Source organism: Rhinoderma darwinii, chromosome 3 (genome assembly GCF_050947455.1).
Source record: "Rhinoderma darwinii isolate aRhiDar2 chromosome 3, aRhiDar2.hap1, whole genome shotgun sequence".
NCBI lineage: Eukaryota > Metazoa > Chordata > Amphibia > Anura > Rhinodermatidae > Rhinoderma > Rhinoderma darwinii.
Window position 1 is genome coordinate 153,064,182 of NC_134689.1, and position 26,848 is coordinate 153,091,029.

The 26,848-nt window shown below is 41.8% G+C and overlaps 1 protein-coding gene across 5 annotated transcripts in view; it reads right to left on the reverse strand.

Annotated features, from left to right (window-relative positions):
• Positions 1-7,094: 7,094 nt before the first annotated feature.
• Positions 7,095-26,848, reverse strand: part of RASSF3 (Ras association domain family member 3) — a 197,475-nt gene continuing 177,721 nt past the window's right edge. For all 5 annotated transcript variants that reach the window (XM_075856898.1, XM_075856903.1, XM_075856899.1 and 2 more), the window contains 4 exons: positions 14,677-14,784; positions 12,770-13,040; positions 11,412-11,527; positions 7,095-9,654 (listed from right to left, as the gene is read on the reverse strand). In XM_075856898.1, the coding sequence (XP_075713013.1) occupies positions 9,505-9,654; positions 11,412-11,527; positions 12,770-13,040; positions 14,677-14,784 (645 nt within the window). In that variant the 3' untranslated portion in view covers positions 7,095-9,504. The remainder of the gene's footprint in view (positions 9,655-11,411; positions 11,528-12,769; positions 13,041-14,676; positions 14,785-26,848) is intronic.

The window sequence follows — 26,848 nt, forward strand, 5'->3', positions numbered from 1 at the left end:
AGTGTCGGGATTGTGAATATACATAGAGTCCTGGCTGGAAGCGATGTCTAACTTTACTGAAGTGTCTTGAGATTGAATAATGTGTGAGTAAGTGACAGCTAAGTACATGAATGGAGAGAAGAGTATTACACTGATTGGTCAGCGTCATACAATTCTCTCCACAATGCCCACTTGGTCAAAAAGTAAAAACACACCCAGTTGTCTATTAAGAAAGTCATTAGCATAAATCTAAAACAGGTCAAAACTTTTTTTCAAAATAAAAACCACTGCTGTAATCTAAGTACAGCACCGATCAGATTATGTAGAAGACAGGGCACTTATAATGTAGTGACAGAGCCTCTTTAAGTTTGTTTTTTGCGTTTTAAATTTACGCTGTTCACTATATATATATATATATATATATATATATATATTGTTCTATGGATTGGTATGATTATGCCTATACCAAATATGCATAGGGTTCTTTCTATATTTTTCTACTTTTGCACAGTAAAAACATTTTTTTTCAAATAATTTGTTTTTGCATTGTCACATTTCAAGACTCATAACTTTATTTTTCCGTCGATGTAGCCATATGTGGGTTTGTCTTTTGCAGGACAAGATGTCGATTTTATTGCTACCATTTTGGGGATGATTGGATTTACTGATTAACTTATAGTTAAATTTTTTGTGGGGGAAAAAAAAAAAATTCCAGAGTTTGTTTTTTTTGTACACTGTTCTTCTTGCGGTTTAAACAGTATGTTAACTTTATTGTTCAGGTTCTTACGATCGTGCCAATAGCATATATGTGCATTTGTTTTGTTTGCATTTCAACAAAATAAAACCACTTTTTACAGAAAAAATGTTTTTATTATTTTTTTCACTTTGTACTTGTTTTACAAATCAACTTTATTTCACGTTCATAAATCATTTCTTAAGTCCCACTAGAGGACTTTACAAAGCGCTGTTCTGACCGCTTCTATAATGCTTTGGTATACCAAAGAATTACCACCTTTCCGACTTCACACAGGGCGGATTCACTGCATAAAAGCACACAGCGTATCCACCCTGTGGGCTGCAGGGAATTATAGGCGAAAACTGCAGCACTTAGCTGGCCTGCACCTCCTGGGACGTTTCGTCCCAGGAGACCACTGCAGCCTATGATTAGCTGCAGCGGCGGTCACGTGGGATGAAGCATCATCCCTGGAGGCCGGCCTTCTGGGATGGCTTTTATCCCATGTGACCGCCGCTACAACCTGTGATTGGCTGCAGTGGTCACATGGGATGAAAAGTCATCCCAGGAGGCTACACTGGAGGGAGGAACACAGACTCCTAAGTATAAGATTTTTATTTTTTTCCCTGAGCTGCGTTTTTTTTGCGGCAGATTTGCTGAAAACCTGCTGCAAAAAACTGCTATTTGTTGCAGATTTAACCTCCCTGTTGAATTCAATGGGGAAAACCTACAACAAATAAGCAGCGTTTACGCAAATACAATTGACATGCTGCGGAATAAAACTCCACACTGCAGGTCAATTTCTGAGCGTTTTCCGCTTATTATTTATGCAGCGTGTTGATGAGATTTGTTCCATCTCATCCACTTTGCTGCGGATTTTCCGCAACAAATTTTGTTGTGGAAAATCTGCAGTATTTACGCAATGTGTGAACTGACTCAAAGGGTGCACTCAGACATGGGTTATGTACCTCGTATTTTTACACTGCAGAAAACTTCAATGTATGCCTATGGGAAAAAAAATTATGCATAGTCCTTGCGCTGCGGAATATTTTTCCTATAGGCTTACATTGGAAATACAAAGCAAGTACGCCACGTGTGACTGCACCTAAAATGGACAGGCAGTCTATTAGGCCATGGCTTTGCCTTAGTTAGGCTCCCAGCTGCCATGGCAACACATCAGCAGCCTGTGATTGGCGGTAGAGGGGGCTTTCCTCTCACTGTCAAACAACAAATAAATCAGTGGCTATTAACTGCAGCATTTAGGAGGTTAAACAGACTGAATAGGAGTTCTCTGATCTCAGCCGTTGCAAATATAGTTTGACTGTCAGTCAATGCCAGGCTCCTGTGGTGATTGCTCTGGCACAGCTACTATGCCCGCGTGATCACCATGATGTAACTGTACGTCACGGTGGCTTAAGGCCCTGTTCATACAGTTTCTTGCAGGCAGAAAACTCTGTCTCGAAACTGTCCGGAATTTTGAGGCAGTTTGACCTGCCTACACGCAGTATATGTGTTTCGGCCGTGGCTATTGAGTGCCGTGGGCAAAAACACTTCAGTCAGGGTCCCGTTGCGACGGAAAGCTCAGACTGAACGGGACACTAGCGCAGATGTGAACGAAGCCTAAAGAGGCCATTGCTAAGCGGATTGTATCTTTGTTTGACATTCTCTTAACTGCTGAAAAAATAAAAACCGCCACATTTATTCATCGGTGAGTCCCATAAGCTTCTTCGTTTTTGAGTATTGAACTTTAGATGTTGGCTGGCCTTTAATGGACTTGCAGCAAAGTGATAATTCCATTAAAATCTTTTACTTCGATACCAAAGGCTCTCACAAAAGAAAATAACATCACAGATCTGCATCAGTAGGTAGGAGTTCATATCAGGCCATGCATTACACAAAGATCACACCAGCAGCACATGAATTATAAATGTATTATGTCACTTACTTATGAGTCTGCTTATCTTTCTCAGAATAAGGCCTCATGCACACATCCGTTTCACACAAATCCCACACTCAGCGCGCACACACAGCTTTCTCTGGGCCCATACTTCACCTCAGATTTAACATGCCGGTTCTGTCTCATGTGCTCCAAATGACATGGATTACCGATTGTGAGTATTGAAGCAGACTTCGTTATTATCAACCAAACTAAAAAAATGTCATTTACAATAGAACGGCTATATATTGAAAGAAAATGCAGTGCTCTGTTTGAGTAAGGGATAGATCTATGTACAGTCCTGGCAGGATATTTCTCCCGTTTCCAGCACTCCTCAGCGGTGAGACAGGGCCATTCCTGATGTGTGACAATGGTTGGGCGCTAATACTGACTTGATAGGGACAAGAGGAAAGTAGAGCCCAGGTAAAATGCTGAGGGAAGGAGACCAGAAGAGTTTAACTGGCACACCCGGTCTTTAAATGAACAGACATTGCAAAGATCAACAGACCTGTCAAAGATACATTTAGTACACATAGTAAAAGAAATTATCTATACCAATAACAGAATAATATATAAAAACCAGGAGCAGCAACTTATGTAAAAGAAACAGTGTCCAAATTCTTCCAAAATCATTTGTGGTATATGGGATGCCACGCTGAACTTGTATTTTTACGTGCCCGTTTTTAAAAGCTGGTTTGGGAGTATAATAAACCCCCTTTGAATATCTACCTGCTGTGAATGCGTTATTGCACTATCCCTGTATTTTATATTCCATAGCTGTGTGGATATACTACATATAACAACGTGGATTGAGAACACAGTAATCAGATGGAGGGTATTGACCTCGTTTCTACAACCGGAGGCGAGTGACTACTATATCCCTCTTCACGTCTGGCAGAGCACAATGAATGTTTTACACCATATACTACATGTGGGTTCTGTTTAATTGTTCTTGCTGACAGTTTCCCTGCCTTTCAAACAGTTCAGTAGGCAGCACCATTTCCTTTAAGAAGATTAGTGGGCCCCCTTACAGCTTGCACATACGGTAGGTCTGCTCCTCTAACATGAAGGCCAGTGCTGCACCTAGACTTTTGTTGCGCTACAGATTGATTTTAACTGCAGCCCACAAGATTGCATGCAACCCAATGTAATGGTTTGGAATCCTACCGATTTATTTTAACTATTGAGCTACAGCTGAACTACAAGACGTCTAGATGTAGCCCTGGCCTTAATGCTAATTTAATCCAACGTATTTGCGATATTCAATTATTATATTTTGCCAAAAACAAAATTAACCCCTTAAGAACACAGCCTACTTTAGGCAGGTTGATTTTGAGCACCATAACGTAATTTATCTTCTATCAACACAGCTGTGTGAGGGCTTGTATTTTGCTGGCCAATTCGTATTTTTTTAATGGCACCATTTTTGGGTGCATATAACTTTTATTCAATATGTTGGAAGATTATTTTTTTTTAATTTCACCTACTGTGGTAATTTAGACAGAATTTTTCCAATAAACTTTAAAGCTTTGTTCCACCAGAGGGACTTGTATCAAGGATCCTCCTTTGCTGATACATGTACAATATATGGCCAAAAGTATGTGAACAACCCACCTGATTATTGAATTAGTGTTTCAGCCATATTCATTGAAAATAGGTACATAAAATAAAAGCAGTGTCAACATTGGTAGTATGTCATACCGAAGAGCTCCGTGACTTTTACAGCAAAGTTGGCATTCTGTCATGTTTAGTCAGTTTACTGAAATTTCAGATTTGCCAAGTCAATGGTAAGTGCTATTAATGTAAAGCGGAAGTGTCTAGGATTAACAGTTCAGCCAGGCAACCGGTAGACCATGAAAACTCACAAAGCAGAGCCGCTGAGTGCTGAAGCGCCTGGTGCATCAAACTCTATCTTCTGTTGTATCACTCACTAGAGAGTTGTAAACCGCCTCTAGGAGTGACAGCCGCATAAAAACTGTGCCTCAGGAGCTTTCATGGAATAAGTTTCCATGGTCAAACAGCTGAACTCAAGCCCAAGATCACCATGTGCAATGCCAAGTGTCAGCAGGAGTGGTGTAGCGAATGCTGCCAATGGACTCTTCTGGAGTGGTGAATCTAGAAACACATTTCCACTTCTCCAGTCTGAGAGGCTAATCTGGGTTTGGCAGATGCTACGAGAATGCCATCTACCGTAATGCATAGCTGGTGGAGGAGGCATCATGATCTGAGGCTGTTTTTCAGGGTTTGGGTAAGGCCCCTTAATTTCAGTCAAGGGTAATATTAATGCTACAGCATGCAAATACATATGACAACTGTATGAATATAACTTTGTAGCCAGAGTTTGGAAAAGCCATTTGCTGTTCCACCATGACTGTGCCTCAGTGCATGAAGGGAGGTCCATAATAACATTGCCACCAAGCTCATAAAACAGAGTGAACTATACAGAGCTCTGACCTCAACCCCATTGAACACCTAGAATGGGCACAAATTCCCAGACACCAAAATACTGTGGAAAGCCTTACCAAAAGGGTGGCGGCTGTTAGACAAAGAGCGCCCTATTCCATACGAACGCCCATGGTTTTACAGTGTGTGCACACGACCTCTTTTTCAGACGTAATGGAGGCGTTTTACGCCTCGAATTACGCCTGAAAAGACGGTTCCAATACGTCGGCAAACATTTGCCCATTGCTTGCAATGGGTCTTACGATATTCTGTGCAGACGAGCTGTCATTTTACGCATCGCTGTCAAAAGACAGCGCGTAAAATTACGGCCGTGTCAAAGCGCAGGACACTTCTTGGGACGTAATTGGAGCAGTCTTTCAAGGACTTCAATGAAAACCAGCTCCAATTACGTCCGTAAAAGATGGCACGAAAAACGGGCGCACTTGTAAAAACATCTGAAATTCAGGAGCTGTTTTCTCCTGAAAACCGCTCCTGAATTTCAGACGTATTTGGCGGTCATGTGCACATACCCTTAAAGTAGATGTTGGGTGTGAACATACTTTTGGCCATGTAGTCTATACTGCTGTAGAGCAATGTAAGGGTATGTTCACACGCAGTGAGAAAACAACGTCTGAAAATCAGGAGCGGTTTTCGCCTGAAAACCGCTCTGTATTTTCAGACGTTTTTTTCACAACTCACGTTTTTCGCGGCGTATTTTACGTCCATTTTTGGAGCTGTTTTTCAACGGAGTCAATAAAAACGCCCCCAAAAACGTCCCAAGAAGTCCTGCACTTCTTTTGACGAGCCGTCATTTTACGCGCCGTATTTTGACAGCGACGCGTAAAATAAAGGCTCGTGGGAACAGAACATTGAAAGCAATGGGCAGATGTTTGTAGGCGTATTAGGGGCATTTATTCAGGCGTAAAATGCCCGAATTACGTCTGAAACCACTGCGTGTAAACATACCTTAACGTGTTACATTGAAAGACAGTCTAAGACAAAGTCATGGCAGGCCTGGGTTCCTTTGCTAGGCCCCCGGCTGACACTGTAACCCATGAAGTACCCTGCAAAACCAATTAGATGCAGTGGTCAATAGCAACCTCAGCATCTAAGGTGGTTGAAAGGCCAGGACTTGAGTCTTATCCATCCCGAAAGCTGCATTTTAATGTCCTCTGTATGTCGCCTTCTGTGCGTGCCATACATTTACGGCAGAATGCAGAAAGTACTTCCCGCGAGTGCCATGCACTAAATGTGCAGTGTGGGAAAGGCATTGAATAGTTAAAGAATGAAGGGAAAGTTTTCCCCAAAAAAATATAAAGAGGTAGCATGGAATACAAAACCAGCCACATAAAAACACGCTCCTAGTCAGTTATTCTTACTTTATGCATCAAGCATAGAGCTAGCCATATGCAAAAGATAACCTTGAGCTGCATGATTACTAAATCCCCCATTAACATTAATCCTGTCATACGGAGAAGATTATAATTTACTGCTGGAGATCACTGGCAGTGCTCATCTCTTGGGAGTACAAAGGATAGAGTATGATGAACTCCAACATGCCCAATAAATTCTCCCAACAGCAGACCTTCGGGGACAGTCACGATATCCATTTACACATCAGACTATTGGAAGGAGCCATTGACATTTGGCCATACACATTGGATAATTTCAGAATCTCTATTTAGACAACCCTGTGCCAATCCTAGTGGATTTTGAAAATTCGTATGAGCCATGGTGCCTAAACCAGACCGAGGTCTGTTCACCAAGATAAAGATCACATAATATTCTCTCGTTCATATTTGCCTGAAAATATCAGAGAGCAGAAAACCCACCCCGTTTTTATAGTCCTACTAGTACTTCAACAAGCTCGTTTCTGACTGCTAGTTTGATGCAGTATTGATATGTTTTTGAAGATCCATGGACTATGTAATGCAGAATAGACTATAGACCAATACTTTCTCCAGATGACAAATCCACAATGACCACAGTAAAAAGTGAACATGATGATTTCAAGACTTTTATTGGACACTCATGACATTTCAAGAGGAACCTTAAAGATCTGCTGTAGCTCTGAAAACAGAAAAAGGTGTTGCGATTAATGCTATATGCATATAAAAGTACAGTACTATCAATTTCAATTGAATAAAAGAACAAAAGTATTAAACAATTATATGAAAAATAAACGGTTTTCTTAATTCATAAATAGAAGAAACTTTATTAGAACATTTTTGAACCCCATTGCATCCGGTCATTGTAACGTTCTGGTACCATCAAGCAAATGTTTGCGGCAATGCAGACAAAGCTTCTCTCATTTCGGTTTGGCAGAAGTACTTAAGACCTCACATTCTAGTCCACGTATCCAATTTCCCCAAATAAGAGTGTTCAATCGAAGAACTAAAAAATAAAAATTCCAGTGCCAAGTCCTGTAAAAGATGCCACACAGTGAACACACATTGTGGTCACAAAGGGCTATGGGTAAGACATGCAAATAATCACAAAAGGTAATTCATCTGTTTCCCCTTAAAAAGGGATTTTATAAATTTACTTTGTTTAAATAATAATTTAAAAAGGCAAAAAAATAAGTATATAGACATTAATACAGTAATTTGTCCTCGATCAAAGACCATGTGTAGTGCATAAGACATTGTATAATTTAGGTCTAAAGTACAGGATATGCCCTCTAAAATACATTTCAAGTAAAAAAAAAAAAACAAAAACACATTCACAGTTGACCATTTCATGAAATACAACTTTAGATAGCTTAAAAATAAAATCTGCAAAGAAAAATAATGGAGACAAGCATTCATACTAAACCTGTCCTCATGGGGTCATTTTATTTGTTTTGCTGTGGTGACAGTGTAGTGTGAAACTAATAACTAGAAGATAACACTGATTTCCGCTTACTAATTAAGAAAAACCTGGACGATCCGAGCATTAGGCCTACAACCCAACTCTTCAAAACCAGGTCTTCTAACCCCTAATAATCAGTAAGTCATCTCCACCAAGTCAATTAGTCCCTTAAATTTTACTTTTGGAATTTCTTATGTTTAATAATGGACATATTACCTGAAAAAACAAACAAACACATCTCTAGTGTCCCACAAACCAGATAGGAAGTTAAAGAAAAAGTAGTTGTAAGCAGAATCTTCACACTATGAGATGAAGTAGTAAAACGAAAAGCTGAAGTTCAGCCAGTAGGAGTCACTCTTTATCCATGTGTCTTCAGTAACACTAGCTAAACGCACCAGGTCAATATGCGGAGATAGGTAAACAAACAGACTTTGTGATTGTTCGTAAACACAAAAAAATAAATGGAATATTGTAGAACAATACTTCTCAAAACGACAACTTAAAAACGACAGTAACGCTAAGTAACACCAACTGTGATCCGTTGTTCTTTGGTTTTTCTTAGAACATTTGCTTTTCAAACGGTTTTAGAATAAGTAGCACGCTACGCAATCTTGCCATTACTTACTATATGCCTTCCCATCACAGTCTTCCCCTCAATAGCTGTGCCATTGTTCTGGCAAACAGATTTCCCGATCAGCACACCAGAATACACGGCATATTTTGAGGATGGTCTCTATTTCATAAGTCAAACTTCAAAACAAAAACTCTGCCATCTTAACCCTACCTACAGTAAACCAATGATCAACTCATCTGTCATTAATCCTCATTTACCCATTAGTTCAATTCATTAGACATCCGAAACGTGGCTTGTTCCTCCACTCATTACAGCAAGGTTAAACTTATAAACATCTTAGCAGCTTAAGAAATAGCCAACAGGCAATGAAACCTTGCTGTAGTACAGCTGCCTACATAGCGGTTGGTCTTCACACTTTCCATAGGCCAACATACTTCGTAAACCCTGAATTCTCTTTAACAGAACCTCTAAAACACTATATAAAAGCATCTCTCATCTACGCCTCCAGGATCATCACTTGCTCCTCTGTTGGCTGGGCTGAACCATCTTACAACCTTCATGAATTCTTCTGAATCGTCAGGTGCTGACCTGGATCAGCCCAACTCTATAACAGACATTTGTCGCAAAGTACATTTTTTGGGGGGGGAGAAATAAAAAAAAAAAAAGACAAAACCCTTAAATAAAAGTTCCTGATGTGTTAAAACAATCATTTAGACTTAAAGCTTGAATAATTTATAAGAAATAAAATCTAACAAAAAACAAAATCTCAAAAGGATTTCGAATTTTGGATTGTCGGCAGCAAACACCACCTGTTGAGTGGCAGCCTTTATAGTCCCAGTAAAAGTGAATCCAGCATATCCATGTGGCCAGATTATGACAAGCATCTTCCCATGGACATGCTCCCTTGAAACCAAGTCTCCTCTGGACAGAGCCGCACATGTGCAAACTGCTCCTCCATACTGTAACACACAGGTCCTCTTGGCCATGATCCTAGCCAGGTTTGTGTACTCCGCTCAGAGCTTCCTCTAGTTTCTCCTTGTAGCATGAATAGCGTCGCTTTAAACTCTGCAATTGTTCATCTTCTTCCTTGTCCAAGATACGCAGGAAATTCCGCAATTCTGGTATCGTGAAGGCTTCCCACTGTAACAAAGAATATAGAAAAAACAAAAACTTAGACGAGTAAAAACCCAACCGAATAAAAAACAAACAAACTGGACTGCTGCGTTACCCGACAAGACCCTATATTAAGTCAAAGCTTTCCATGTCAAACCCAATAACTACTTGTAACCTGCCTACACTTTGAATGTAGTCCGTACATAAACTGAAGATATCAAATCCGGCGGGGATGGGGTCATAAAGTAGTTCAAATGAAAAGCAGAAGCGTTGTCTATAGCAACCAGATTCCAGTTTCCATTTTAAAACTAAGAACTCTAATGTGATTGCTACAAAGAACTACTCCACTGTTCCAATGCACGCACACGCAGGACTAACAAATACAATGCACATTAAACTCCACCCATAGGAATATAAAGGACAACACAGAAGTCATAGTACAGTGCCATAATAAACTTTTGCCGGTATGTTAGGACTGCTGGAGAACTCTGCTTTAACATCTTTCAAGATCAAGGCCTTCCGATCCCATAATGTTCACAGCAAAATTTTGCTTTTCGAATACCACATCCTAACACCTCTTGCACACGACAGAGTTTGGGCCGTGAAAAACAGTCCCTGTGTCGGCTGGATTTCCCGGCCCGACCACGTTACAGGTGAGCGGGTCCCCTGGCATTATAGACATTTTAGGAAAGGCAGGGGCTCCTAGCATCATAAAATGTCTATGATGCCAGGAGTCCCATTCACCTGTATCGTGGTCGGGCCAGGAATCTAGCAGACATTTGGACCGTTTTTCTTATCATAGTCTATTTTTACCTGTTTTTGAAGGAAGCTGGTATATTATGGTGTATGTCCTCCCAGCATTACCCTGTATGCATATTATAGATAATGGTGATCTGTCAGATGACTTTTAGCAGCGATCTGCATACAGAGGAATGCTGGGAGGACACAGATTATGTCCTACAAGCATGCTACTCTCTCAGGCCTCATGCACACGACCATAATGGTTTTTTTAATGTCCGCAAATACGGATCCATAGTCATCAGCATATTTGGCACGCTGTCCAAAAATACGTGTCCGTAGTGCATCCATATTTGGGGACCTGCAAAAAAATAAAAAATGCAAATGTCACCAACCACTTGAGTCACATGATCGCTCTGGCACCATTTTCTTGGGGGAATCCCCTACCGTCGCATAGCAACACTTCAGCAATTACAGGCGGCTCCACAACCGTAAGTGCCCGCAATTTTTGTAGAAGTCTATGGGCGAGTCCGTGCCACAATTGCGGACAGGAATAGGACATGTTCTATATTTTGTATCATTTCTACGGCCCAGAGACATCCATAAATATACAGAAAGGAGTCCAATAGAAAGGAGTCTGCAGATTATCCCCAATTACGGCTAAAAACGACAGTTGTGTGCATGGGGCCTCACAGTTGGAGGCTCGTGACACGTTTCCATGGCAATTGCGTGCTGTGTCAAGTATTTTTTTGTTACAGGGAGGTTATAATTTCAGAACCGTGTCACTTCAGGGGGATTGGGCTGACACAATGTTAACCCAATCTGTTGAATGGCAGAGTGCTATACAGTGCTATACAATCCTCTTTAATGGCAGATATTTACTTCCAGCAGCAGGGGGCATCAACAAACATACATATCAGACATTTTTGGGAAACTTCTGCGATATTTTGTTCTGGAGGACCAAGTTATCATATGTAGCCCAAGGGCCACACAATTTACTTTTCTGCTCTACAGCAGACAAGTGCAATAAAATCACATTCACTTACCATGACATCTCCAGTTTCGTGTTCTCGTAAAACAAAACTTAAGGTTTCGAGATTGGGTCCAGCTACCAGTCGAAGATAAAGTGGGTGCTCTCGGTCAGACAACTTGCACGTGTACACTGAAGGAAAGACAAGCAATGCATTAAACTTTTTGCCCTTTCCTTCCCAATGAGAATTGGAGAGGAGAATGTGGAGCTTCAACATGTGTTTGAAGTTGGACCAGCCAGCATGCTATTGGTTTTTAACTTAATGATTCAGTCACATTCCGGGCTGGTTACACTATATACAAATTCATTTACAGGCGAGATAGAACATCTTTAACAACCCTACAATACAACGTTTAAGCAAGTGTCCTTCAGTTTGGCCTTGCTCCCCATGTTGACCTGAGTGCAGCTAGACAGAACTGGGAAAAATAAAAATTGGCTCCTAGTACATAGAGAGAGAGTGGACTAAAGCCACACAGGAACAAGCATTTATATAAAAAAAAAGCCTAGCTCCACTTTAGTAAATGTGCATGATATGGGACAATTTTACATACAGCATTTCTCCTACTTATTACTACAATAATGGTCTTTTATGATACACACTAGTATAGCAGTAGTGAAGACATGAAATTCCACTTTTGTCGTCCTAAGAGAGTCCGTCAGCAGAAAACACTTCCTATAGAGCAAAGAAAACATGGCCTGCGTCTCCTGAAGAGCCTGCGTCTTTGCTTTCCTGTTATCGGAATATGTCCACTTGTACATTGAAAAACAGACTTTCGTTACGATCAATAATGCTCATTCTGCTCCAATCTGATAAAACGTGCGATAAGAAAAAGATATACAGTTCCAAAAAGGTAAGCGCACTACGCAACGGCTTTGTCGTAGTGTCTAGACTTTAGGTTAGATGGATTTGTAGAGTTAAATTCTGACCAAATAAGAGGTTCTATTAGAAGCAAGTTGAGACTTTACACGCAATAAGCATCCCCACAAACTCCTGATAGCGATGTGTAAGAGTGCGTGCTGTAGGTTACAGTCATCCTCCTTGGTGGTCTAGAGAAGAGAAGTAGCCGGCCTCGCGGAGCTGGTCATGTGATCTCTTAGCCAGTCAGCCAAGTGGAACCCACTAGCATGCAGCAAGCACTCTTACTGGGGAGATCATGTGAAATCCAGAACATTTTATTTATTTTTACCCGAAAAGTTAAGCTGGCCGCACACATTGCTTGAACCTGCAGATTTCAGCAGGATTGCTGCGGATCTATTTTGTACAGGGGCAAGTTACATCTTTTTTGGAGATCTACGTCTGAATGGAAAGCGTATATTATCCTACACTTTCTCTGCTTCTTGGCAAATTACAAGTGCTTGTATGGAGTGTCTTACCTTGATCTTCCTTCTGACAGCGCTTATAAAGTGCAAACTTAGCAGGATTGTCTGCAACCAAGAACTTTTTCAACAAGGCCTCAATGACTTCTCGCATGGTGTTGGTGCTGCTAATGTGCAGAATATTTATGCTGCCCTTGGGCAAGTAGAAGGCAGTATCATTTCCATTGCCGTTGGCATGGCTTTGTGCATTTGTTCGTGTCCGTACAGTGATTGGTCGTCTAAGTTCCATCTGTACTTTGATGAAGCCTGTATATATCCCATTGGAGTTCTGTTTAAAATAAAGAAAACAAAAAAAATAATCAAATCCATTTTACTCACATACATAAGCATTAGGGTATGTTCACACGGCAGCGTCCGTAACGGCCAAAATTACGGGGCTGTTTCCAGGAGAAAACAGCCCTGTCATTTCAGCCGTAACGGCATGTGCAGGCGCTTGAACGCCGCGTCCATTGCTGATGTAACTGGAGCTGGTTTTCCATGGAAAACGGCTCCATTTACGTCTGAAGTGACATGACACTTCTTTGGCGCAGGCGTCTATTTACGCGCCGTCTTTTGACAGCGACGCGTAAATATACGTCTCGTGTGAACAGACAAACGTCAGCCCATTGCTTTCAATGGGCAGATGTTTGTCAACGCTTTCAAGCCGTAATTTCGGACGTAATTCGGAGGTTAAAACGCCCGAATTACGTCCGTAAATAGGCCGTGTGAACATACCCTTAAAAGCTCAGCCCACAGTAAGAATTCCAAGAAGAGCGTCTCATGGATTCCGATGACTGCCAAAAGGGCTAGGTCACACAGAGGATTGACGTGGAAACCGTGCCAAAAACTGCAAGAAACCAACTCCAATTGATTTCATTGGGAGGCGGAGGAGCTTTTTTCACGTGAGCAAAAACAAAAAGCTACATGCTCTTACTTCCTGCGCTTCCGTCTTTGACCTCCCATTGAAATGAATGGGCGGCAGAGCGTTTTTCATGGCGTTTTTGCCCAAGGCGCTCAATGGCCATGGCTGAAAAACACAGCAAAAAAACGCAGCAGAGAAAGTGCAGGTTGGTCAAAATCTGCCTCAACATTTCTGTAGGAATGTCGAGGCAGATTTTTCTGCCCACAAAAATCTCAAGTGTGAACATGGCCGAAGGCTTCCTGACTACGGCCGTAGCGGTGTGCATGGTCAGTGATTACTGCACGGACAGGCAGCAGAGCGTTATCAGCAGGCCGTCCCAAATCACGGACCATGCCCACACAAGATTTGCATTAATTTCAATGAGCACGGCCCACAATTGCAGACCGTAAGATGACAGGTCTTCATTTTATTACTGTACCACTAATATTTAGATCCATAATTTTTACACATGACAGCACATACAAGTATGACGAATGTCAATGTGGCAAAAAGGCAGCATCTTACAGTTATGCCCCAATGTTAGTGTTCTGTAATGGTTACATGGGAAGGGTATTTCCTACAATGCTTCAGTATTACACCACCATCCTTTAGAATGGTTGCCAGTGTTTATTAAGAGTGTATATTTCTGCAGCAATAAACCATCCCTCAATGTGTTTGCTTTCATATGATTGACAAAACATTGCTATTTATTGAAGCATTTCTAGGAATGAACTAGTAAAGCCACAGTGCACCATTCCAAAAAAATCTAGAGGCATACACAGCTATATAGTGTCAGAGATCTTTCTAGGCCTTCAAAAGTCTGAAAATCCAAACCTACGCTTAAACCCTTAATACGTTTCCACCAGATTAAATGGTAATGAATGGGTCTTACTTTAGTAAACCCATTAGAATAAAATACTATAATGTGTTTAAGAGGAATAAAGCCACATAATCAGTTTACATTAAATGTAAAAAACCTATATTTCCTTGCATCATGTTAGTACAGAGACACTAGTCTACTTACCAGGGTCATCTTTAATTTGTCGGTGACTGCTGCATTGTAAAGCTGGATCTTCTCTTTGGTTTCTTCCTTACTGAGGTACGACAAAGGATCTCTTTCCTTCTCAGCATCCTAAACAAGAATTAAAAACAAAATAAATTATATATATATCTATATCTCAAATCAGAAAATGACATTTAAATCCGGCTGTTATGAATACATTTAGATGACATTTTTGTGGCGTTTAGGTTTATTTTCTTTGTTACTAGCCACATTAACCCCTTCAGGATGAAGCAGATTTTTCAAATCTGACGTCACTTTATGTGGTAATAACTCCAGAATGGATTCACTGAAGTGATATATGAGTAAAATATAAGTTTATTTAGATAACTCTCTAAAAACAGGGGTACAATCACCACCGTGACAAAAGCCCCACCGTGTGAATTTAAAAACGAATTAAACAGTAAACTACCGAGTCCTGATACCATTGCGAACCCTCTGACTCAGTATGTTTATAACAGATATCAAAACGGAATCAGCATATAACCATGGGCAAACCAGTAGTATAAACCTTGAAACACACTAGAGCCCGCGATAACCGCACCTGGAACTCCCAGTGTTAAAGGATACAACAATTCACACTGTCCCCAATGCTACAATTCCTCACTAACACGACCCTACGCGTTTCTTGTACTTATCATCAGGGGTCTGTACTTGGTCACTCTGGCCGGGATGCCAGCGATATTAATTCAACAGCAGGTATTCTGCTGTACACCACGGAAGCATGCTCGCATTGATATCAGCGGCATGCCTCACTCCGGGACTCTGAGTCATAATAAACAGTAAACTCCTCCCCCCGTCCTCGGCAGCGGTCTGCAAATCAGCCAATCCCACTCACTCCCCCGGAATTCGTGACGCCTGTCCATGTGACCCCTGGCCATCAGCTGACAGCCAGGAATCAACATCGACCGCATCAGACTGAACGCGCAGGCGCAGTGGAGATCGCAGTCGCGTCACCCATGCTGCATAAGACCCTAGGTAAAGGAAGGAATCCAACGATATTTGATAAAATGGATAATTATTACGGATCAGCTCCTGCCCGCAACTGGACAGCCATAGACCACCTAACCAAAAAAGTACATATTGTATGGAAGGTTGAATAATAGTATATGTCTACCACGCTTTACAGTTTGTGAAAAAATCTCTCTTGAAGGACCATGTCTGTCGAACCTAGACTAAAAGAAGATGGGACAGAGACCACATGACAAAATGACCACACGGAACTGTAGCTCGATGGAGGACTTCGAAAGACAGGCGCAAGAGCTCACAGGTAGACTAAAGGATAGAGGTTTTCCTATGGGAGTAATCAGGAAGGCCTATAGGGGAGCAAGAGATGCAGATAGGCAAAGTCTTCTTGTCCCTAGACAACGTAAGGAAGAGAGAGTTACGAGACTCATTGGCACGTATGATTAAAAGCAAAGTGAAATCATGCAAATCTTGAAAAGGTACTGGCGCATTCTCAGTGCTGATGTAGATTTGGCAGATCAGATCACACACTGGCCCTCAGTTACTTTTCGCAGAGGCAAAAATATCAGGGATAGGGTCATGCAGAGTTGTTTTGACCCCATTATACCTAAAGGCACATGGATGGATAGACAGATACCGGGTACACATAGATGTGGCAGTTGCAAATCTTGTGATTTCATTCAGAGAGGAAACTAATTTCAAAGTGTTACCACCAAGGTGGAATATGAAATCCGAGATTTTGTTAATTGCAAAACAGCAGGGGTGGTTTATCTGATCACATGTCCATGTCCCCTGAACTATGTGGGCAAAACGATACGGCAGTTTAGGCGCCGGATTCGAGAGCATGTTGGTGACATTGTTCACTCAAGAGACACCTCCGTATCCAAACATGTACATGCCAAACACCAGGGTAAAGCAGAATGTTTGAAATTCCAGGCTATTGAACTCATAAGGCCTCCAAAACGGGGGGGGGGGGGGGGGGACGGGGACTGGGACTGGGATAACCTCATTCTGCGAAAAGAAGCCCAGTGGATTTACAAATTGTCATGTGTACAACCAGATGGTTTAAATGAGCAGACCAATTTTGCCTGCTTTATTTAAATAGGATATCAGTGCTAGGGCTGTCAATGTGTGGTCATTTTGTCATGTGGTCTCTGTCACATCTTCTTTTAGTCTAGGTTCGACAGACATGGTCCTTCAAGAGAGATTTTTTCACAATTTTTTCACAAACTGTAAAGCGTGGTAGACATATACTATTATTCAACCTTCCATACAATATGTACTTTTTTGGTTAGGTGGTCTATGGCTGTCCAGTTGCGGGCAGGAGCTGATCCGTAATAATTATCCATTTTATCAAATATCGTTGGATTCCTTCCTTTACCTAGGGTCTTATGCAGCATGGGTGACGCGACTGCGATCTCCACTGCGCCTGCGCGTTCAGTCTGATGCGGTCGATGTTGATTCCTGGCTGTCAGCTGATGGCCAGGGGTCACATGGACAGGCGTCACGAATTCCGGGGGAGTGAGTGGGATTGGCTGATTTGCAGACCGCTGCCGAGGACGGGGGGAGGAGTTTACTGTTTATTATGACTCCGAGTCCCGGAGTGAGGCATGCCGCTGATATCAATGCGAGAATGCTTCCGTGGTGTACAGCAGAATACCTGCTGTTGAATTAATATCGCTGGCATCCCGGCCAGAGTGACCAAGTACAGACCCCTGATGATAAGTACAAGAAACGCGTAGGGTCGTGTTAGTGAGGAATTGTAGCATTGGGGACAGTGTGAATTGTTGTATCCTTTAACACTGGGAGTTCCAGGTGCGGTTATCGCGGGCTCTAGTGTGTTTCAAGGTTTATACTACTGTTTTGCCCATGGTTATATGCTGATTCCGTTTTGATATCTGTTATAAACATACTGAGTCAGAGGGTTCGCAATGGTATCAGGACTCAGTAGTTTACTGTTTAATTCGTTTTTAAATTCACACGGTGGGGCTTTTGTCACGGTGGTGATTGTACCCCTGTTTTTAGAGAGTTATCTAAATAAACTTATATTTTATTCATATATCACTTCAGTGAATCCATAAAAATTTCCTATATTGTGGGAGCACAATTTTGTTGTATCAGTTATACAGTGAATCAATAACTCCAGAATGCTTTTACATAGCAAAGTGATTTGGAGATTGTTTTCTCGTGACATATTGTACTTTATGCTAGTGAAAAAATTAGGTCGATAAATTCAATATTTGTAAAAAAAAAAACAAACACCAAAATTGACACACTTTTCCGTTTTCTAAATTTAAATGCATCTACTTATAAAGCAGACACCTTGCCATTTAGTTCGATAGAAACGCCCCATTGACAGCTCATGGGCTTATTTACATATCGGGCGCCAAATATAACGGCATCGATATGTAAATAACAGAGGAAGATAGGAAAATAATTGTAAAGTGAGTTTGTGTTTGTGAAGCCCTATTACATGCGGCACATGTATGGGCAGGCGAAAGGTTCTCAGAGTTAAAAAAAAACGCCTCAAGAGACAAGCCACTTTTTAAGCAGTATTTAAATAATTCAGGGGAGTAAAAATGTGCCTTGTCTGAACTACATGGCATATTTCCCATTGAATTAAATGGGAATTGTTTCTATGCGTATTGCAAGTGTTTGGCACATTTCACAGTGTAAGTGTGTACATACCCTGAAGATTTAAATCTGAACTACAAGACTTGGGAACACCAATTAAACACCTACAGCGGGTTGTGTTTGCAGTTAGGCTGGATTCACACGAGCATGTTCGGTCCGTAATGGACAGACGTATTTCGGTCGCAAGTCCCGGACCGAACACAGTGCAGGGAGCCGGGCTCCTAGCATCAGAGTTATGTACGACACTAGAAGTTCCTGCCTCTCCGTGGAACTACTGTCCTGTACTGAAACCATGATTACAGTACGGGACAGCTGTCCTGCAGCGAGGCAGGGACTATGATGCTAGGAGCCCGGCTCCCTGCAGTGTGTTCAGTCCGGTACTTGCGGCTGAAATACATTCCGTCCATTACGGACGTAATGTGCTCGTGTGAACCCAGCCTAAGAGTTACTGAGGAATAGGAAGCATACAGAACACCCCCTTCAGGTGCACACTTTCACTGCCGGATTGCCTATTCTCAATGAAATGTTATGCTTAATACGATGGAAGTGTAAAAAATAAAAAATCTGCCTTCAGGGCTGGGCAGCTTCCAAAACAACATTTGTTCTGACTCTGCAAGTACTCGAGCAGCCTAGCGATATAAATAAAACACAAGCACTTACTCCCGGCCCATATATAGTCTGAGGCTGTGATCTTCTCCAGACAGCATTGTGCCAGAGAGCTCAGTTCTAAACGGAGCAGTAATTGCGAGAGTACCAGCTCAAACATCACCGCTGAGCCAAGACTAAAAAATATTTGGTTTCCATTTAACCCATCTGTTCTAGATATTCAAGCAATTCCCCAGCTGAAATGGCATGATTTGTACTAATGTAGGAGACACTACATGTAACTGCATTCACAGCTATTCAGCTGGCAAAACACAAACATTTTTAGATGGTCATAAAGAGGCGGAATCAGACCATTTTCTGACAATGGCGGGCTCCTTTTTCATGACGCGAAAATGAATGACAGACACCCAAGGCAGGTATCTGTGGAAAAGTTGATCTGAGTTGGATTCTTTTGGTTGCGGTCATACTTGCATTGTGTTCATGAGAAATTATAGAGGTTTACCTCAGGGAATGCTTAAATTGATTGAGTCCTGACTTCATCTATAGAAGCCATGGCCAGGTCACAGGCCAAGACAGATCGATCTGACAATTGTCAACAACTTATTTTAACTTCTGGCGTGGTTGTCCAGGACTACAACCTTCAGACACCGTGAACGACAAGTAATTCAGTCTGTAAAATCAACTACGTACAATGTTTGTGACAACGCCTCCCTGTAAGGGCATTTTTGGGCTTTAAAAATCAGCCTTATGTGTATTTACCTGCATGAGAGCGAATGCTGCGCTGAACGAGGCACGTGGAGCTACAGAACTATCCTTGTCAGCACAAGGCAATGTACCGCCGATGCATCCATCACAGGTTCTACTTCCAGCTGTAGCCGAGGAGAGTCAGGAAAAGGAAGTAGCACCGGCATCCTGATAGTTTACAGTCTGCTCCATAACTCAGGTGCGGATTTACTGCCAGGCACCTGAGAGCAGGTGCCGCCACTATTTGTGAATATTTATTCTGTTTTTTTTTTACAGATCCGTTGGACTGACCAGTACCGCAAGACATGAGCAGAACAGTCAGAAGAACAGGAGTGGATTTCCCAAGCTGTCCCTGGTCACATGAGCGTGATCTGCACAGATCTTTCGCGCATGTGCAGATGATTTGGATTGATCCATCAAATGGATTGAATGACGGATGAACGTCAAGACATTTTGTTTTTATCAGCCATCCATTGATTTTACCAATGTAACAGAAGGTACCTTTCAGTTTTTTCGTTTTTGATTTTTTTGGGTGGAATCGATAGCACAGACTGCAGCAGACCAAAAAACTAGACTAAACCCTGACTGAATGGAAGCAAACCGCTTAAACAAAACCCACACAATGAACTCAATGGTGGGGGAATTTATTAACCTTTGTACACCTGTTTTCTGGCGTAAAGTTACTAAAGGGCCCAGAAGTCGCAATTTGCCTTTTAGTGCCACCCTCGCCACTTGTGGAAAAAGTGATGCTTTTCAAAGGGGGTGGGGCCAAAGCAGCCGTACAAATTTATTCTATTTTACGGCAGAAGTGTGGAAATGTAAGCAGATTTTACTAGAGGCGTGTGACAACCCCCATACAATTGTGCCCCCCCCCCCCGTTAAACTAGCCTTTAACTCCCCTTCGGACAAATACATTAGGAAAAATAAATTATGTTCATCCCCCCTTTTTCCCCTCCGGGTTCACTCAGCATTACGCATCTCATACAAAGTACTGATGCCGGGCAGCGTCAGGACGTTGTATGTGACACGGAACTGATGACATTGGGGACTTCGTCGCATATAAAAAAAAAAAAAGGCAGGCAGAGGGAAACCGGAGAGGAGAAACGAAGGAGCCATGAGGAGAGTATTTTTTTCCCCATATCTGATTTGCGAGGGGGGGTATGGCCGCGGTCATCACGTCAAAATTGTGGCGCACGGCAAGTGGGAAGACGCAACAGATTTATCAAGCTGCTTTAACAGACGTATTAAAGAGGCTCTGTCACCAGATTCTGAAATCCCTATCTCCTATTGCATGTGATCGGCGCTGCAATGTAGATAACAGTAACGTTTTTTGTTTTTTTTTAAACAATCATTTTTGGCCAAGTTATGAGCAATTTTATATTTATGCAAATGAGCCTTTCTAATGGACAACTGGGCGTGTTTTCTCTTATTTCCAACTGGGCGTGTCTTGTGTTTGTAACATCTGGGCGTGTTTACTTGTTTTACTAGCTGGGCGTTATGAATAGAACGGTTTGTCAGCATCATAAGTCACCAAAAAAGGCCATACTTACAAATGGACACAGGCAGGCCAGAAATGCTGATGAAAGGGCGAGCAGGTGCTTTAAATAATAATCGCCACTCCCACTAGTCTTGAGGGGAGTGGTGTGTGGTGCATGGGATGTGTAGTAAGAAATAATAAATGAATAGTGTGTGTGCAAGTGTAATACTATAAGTGAAATATAGGGGGCAGTAATGAGTGAAGTGCCTCAATAGAAATAAATGGATAATGGGGTGCAAGTGAGTTTTTTTTTTTTCATCGGTTCTGTTTGAGCATCATCCACTTCTATTCACAACGCCCAGCTAGTAAAACACAATACACGCCCAGATGTTACAAACACAATACACGCCCAGATGTTACAAACACAATACACGCCCAGATGTTACAAACACAATACACGCCCAGATGTTACAAACACAATACACGCCCAGATGTTACAAACACAATACACGCCCAGATGTTACAAACACAATACACGCCCAGATGTTACAAACACAATACACGGCCAGTTGGAAATAAGAGAAAACACGCCCAGTTGTCCATTAGAAAGCCTCATTTGCATAAATATAAAATTGCTCAGAACTTGGCCAAAAATGATCGTTTTAAAAAAAAAAACAAAAAAACAAAAAACAAACGTTCCTGTTATCTACATTGCAGCGCCGATCACATGCAATAGGAGATAGGGATTTCAGAATCTGGTGACAGAGCCTCTTTAAGCACTAGTTGTTGTTTTTTTCTGTTCCACGGTTCTTCTGACTGAACAGAAAAGTGGAAAATCACAATGCAGATACAACCCAGCATAACAGTTTTGTAGCAATCTCATGTTTTATTTTTTATTCTAGGGGGAAATCAAGCCATAACCAATACAGTCATAATCCCTCCATATTAAATGGCTGGAAAATTTTAGAAATATTGTAAATTTTCAAGCCATCAAGGCCTGGATATCGATCTTAAATTCACTCCTGGATTAGATGATTTAAAAAAAAATAAAGTTAATTCAGTAAAAGACGGACCAGTAATTTTGATGGATTAGCTGTCTCACCCCTATCCTATGGAATCCTTAAAACGGTCCATGCAAGCTATAGCAACATTGCTGAAATCGTTCTATTTAGCCAGTCTAATGACTACAGGGGGTTTAAAAGACATCAAGAAAAAGGACTGGGAATGTTCGGGTATGTCCACAGTGTGTTTTCAGGCATATTTCGAAGTGTAAACGCCTCCTAATTCGCCTAAAAACGGTAGCTAAACGACAACAAACACCTTCCCATTGCAATCAATGGGAAAAACTGCGCTTAGTTCAGACGGGGCATTCTTTTTTTACACCGCCGCTTTAAAAATTGGCACGTAAAAAAGGAGCATGTCACTAGGGCAGTTTTTCATTGTGTCAATGCACCAGCTCCAAAAAATAAGGCTGTAAATCAGAGGCAGTTTTCCCCTGAAAACAGCTCTGTCATTTTCATCCGTATTTACTTGTGCGTGTACACATACCCTTCCAAGGAGAGAAGCGCAGTCACAGGTGTATGGCAGCAGCTTTGCTCCCTCATTGCTGAACATGCATGTTCAGCAGAGTTATATGTGAGAGCTGAACCTTCTCATGTGAAATGAAGTTACAGGAATCACAGATCAGCAAGTGAAAGAAAAAACGATAACCTGGATAGAAGACGCACAGAGGAGTGAAAGGCAAACCGGTTTTCTTATTTTCTAAGTTTATAACAACCTCCTCCCTTCAAACATCTCTACCAATCTTCTTCTACCCTACAAGGCTCTGCTGGAGAAGGGAGTGATGTGTCAATGTTAGGACAGACTAGCAGCAGTCTAGAGGGAAACCTGGAGGATGCATGCCCGAGGTAGTGTCTGCTAAGAGAAGAGGAAAGCTATTGTATCCGGACACAAGCTGCCCTGACCTACATATACAGTATGTACAGATCCGGCTAAACATGTAAGAGATCATACAGTAAGGGCTGCTCTATTATCTTTATTGTATTGTACCGGATGCTAAGAACATCCACAGTCACAATGAGTCTAGTAGAGAAATGCCCCTTATTCTTCTTTGCACTGGCTTATCTCTTCACACACAAATAACTGCGACGTATACAGCAAAAAAATGGTGATCCCGTCCAAAATCAAAACAGATTGAGGCAACCACCGCATCACAATCCACGTTATTTTAATGTGTATTACAGGAGAGGAGATCTACTCCATGCAAAAAATAAAACAATTCGAAGCCCATACTCCTAAAAACCCATATTACAAAAGGAATCGAAAATATAGGACGAACTATAAGACAGACGGCTCCTTTCCAATGCAATACTGAAGATCTATTAATACGTCAGTATTATGCCCAATCTCCATAGACTGCAATGGGCGTTCTGGTCTGCAAAATGGTCACCAGTAGCGCATACTGTGCACGTCACACCCATGTAAAAAGCCCAACAGAATATGAACCATATTAATGCAGATTTAATGGATACAAAAATATGGTCAAATGAAACTAACCCCCAAAAAAAACAAACCAAACTCATTATACCCATGAGGGGCAAGTGTTAGAAAGGTCCATTCATTTATAGAATTTAACCCCTTAAGGACGCAGCCTAGTTTTGGCCTTAAGGCTCAGAGCCCATTTTTCAAATCTGACATATTTCCCTTTATGTGGTAATAACGTCGGAATGCTTAAACCTATCCAAGCGATTCTGAGATTGCTTTCTCGTGACACATTGGGCTTCATGTTCGTGGTAAAATTTGGTCGATATATTCAGTCTTTATTTGTGAAAAATTGCAAAATTTAGAGACAATTTACAAAAAATAGAATTTTTCAGAATTTAAAATGCATCTGCTTGTAAAACAGACGGTTATACCACCCAAAATAGTTACTAGTTCACATTTCCCATATGTCTACTTTAGATTGGCATCATTTTTGGAACATTTTATTTTTCTTGGACGTTACAAGGCTTAGAACATAAACAGCAATTTCTCATATTCTTAAGAAAATTTCAAAAGCCTTTTTTTGAAGGTACCAGTTCAGTTCTGAAGTGGATTTGAGGGGCCTATGTATTAGACACCCCCATAAAACACCCCATTTTAAAAACTAGACCCCTCAAAGTATTCAAAACAGCATTTAGAAAGTTTTTTAAAGAGGCTCTGTCACCAGATTTTGCAACCCCTATCTGCTATTGCAGCAGATCGGCGCTGCAATGTAGATTACAGTAACGTTTTTATTTTTAAAAAAAGAGCATTTTTGGCCAAGTTATGACCATTTTTGTAGTTATGCAAATGAGGCTTGCAAAAGTCCAAGTGGGTGTGTTTAAAGTAAAAGTCCAACTGGGCGTGTATTATGTGCGTACATCGGGGCGTTTTTACTACTTTTACTAGCTGGGCGTTCTGAAGAGAAGTATCATCCACTTCTCTTCAGAACGCCCAGCTTCTGGCAGATCACGCTGTGACGTCACTTCCTGCCCCAGGTCCTGCATCGTGTCAGACGAGCGAGGACACATCGGCACCAGAGGCTACAGTTGATTCTGCAGCAGCATCGGCGTTAGCAGGTAAGTAGCTACATCGACTTACCTGCAAACGCTGATGCTGCTGCAGAATCATCTGTAGCCTCTGGTGCCGATGTGTCCTCGCTCGTCCGACACGATGGAGGACCTGTGAGTGACGTCACAGCGTGATCTCTCGAGAACACGCTGTGTCTGCACTGCCAGAAGCTGGGCGTTCTGAAGAGAAGTGGATGATACTTCTATACACAACGCCCAGCTAGTAAAAAGGCCCCGATGTACGCACATAATACACGCCCACTTGGACTTTTGCAAGCCTCAATTGCATAAATACAAAAATGGTCATAACTTGGCCAAAAATGCTCGTTTTTAAAAATAAAAACGTTACTGTAATCTACATTGCAGCGCTGATCTGCTGCAATAGCAGATAGGGGTTGCAAAATCTGGTGACAGAGCCTCTTTAACCCTTCAGGCATTTCACAGGAATTAAAGCAAAGTGGAAATGAAATTTGCAAATCTCATTTTTTCTGCTGAATTTCAATTTTATTCATTTTTTTTCTGTAACAGAGAAGGTTTTACCAGAGAAATACTACTAAATATGTATTGTCCAGATTCTGCAGTTTTTAGAAATGTCCCACATGTGCCTCTAGTGCGCTCGTGGACTAAAACACAAGCCCTAGAAGCAAAGAAGCACCTAGTGCATTCTGAGGCCTCTTTTTTATTCGAATATATTTTAGGCAGCATGCCAGGTTGAGAGGTGTTGAGGTATCAAAACAATGGAAACCCACCAGAAGTGATGCCATTTTGGAAATTACACCCCTCAAGGAATTCATTTATGGTTTTTGTTATTTTGACCGCACAGTTTTTTCACAGCACCTATTTGAATTGGGCTGTGAAATGAAACAAAAATGATATTTTTTCCAATAAGATGTCATTTTTGATCAAAATTTCTTGTTTTCACAGGGAACAACATACCCCATTTTGTTGCCCAATTTGTCCTTAGTGTGGCAATACCCCATTTGTGGTGATAAACTGCCGTTTGGGCCCATGGGAGGGCTCAGAAGGAAAGGACCACCATTTGGCCTACTGGAGCTTTTCTGGTGCTAAGTCATGTATGCAGAAGCCCCTGAGGTACCAGTACAGTTGAAACCCCCGAGAAGTGACCCCATTTTAAAAACTACACCCCTTAAGACATTCATCTAGAGGTGTAGTGAGCATTTTGACCCCACAGGTACTGTGTAAAAGATAATGCGCAGCAGATGGTGCAGTGTGAGATTTGCATATATATATATATATATATATATATATATATGCGCCATTTCAGTGTCCAATATATTGTGCCCAGCATGCGCCACCAGAGATATACACCCCTTAAATTGTAATGTGGGTTCTCCTGGGTACGGCAATACCCTACATGTGGCTGTTATCAGCTGCCTGGGCATACGGCAGGGCTCAGAAGGGAAAGATGAGGGGGGTAAGCTGTGCGGAGTGCATCAGGGTAAATGAAAAACCAAGAGATGTATGATACATTTTAAAACAATCTTTTATACAGAGCTCTGGTTTTTCGGGACACGTGTCACATTGATATATTGTGTCCTCCCTTATCCCCCTCTTATAGCAGACTCTGCACCTCTTTTGACTCTTTCCCTTTCCACCGGTTTGGGGAACTTCTTCTGGAAAGTGTTGCCCTGGTACGATGCGTGTGGCCTCGCTTCCAGAAGTACTGGGTGCCCCCCCTTCCTGGTCCCTAAAGATTAGATCTTGAAATTCCAGGAAAGTTCCCCTCTGGCCTGCACATCGATGTAGCACGTACGCATTGTACAAAGCCATCTGTATGATGTGCCCGGCCAGCTTCTTGTACCACACCGCATGGCGCTGTAGGGCTTCAGGATTTGATCTGACAAGTCCATCCCTCCCATGTACCTATTGTAGTCCAGGATGCAGTCTGGTTTGGGGGTGGCCTTTCCTTCATATATCCTAAACCTGTAGGTATACCCTGATGCACTCTCGCACAGCTTAGACATCTTCACACCATACCTTGCCCTTTTACTCGGCAGGTACTGGCGGAATTGAACCCTCCCTTTAAAATGTACCAGGGACTCATCAATAGAAATACACTTCTCGGGGGTGAATGCTTGGGAAAACCGGGCACTGGAAC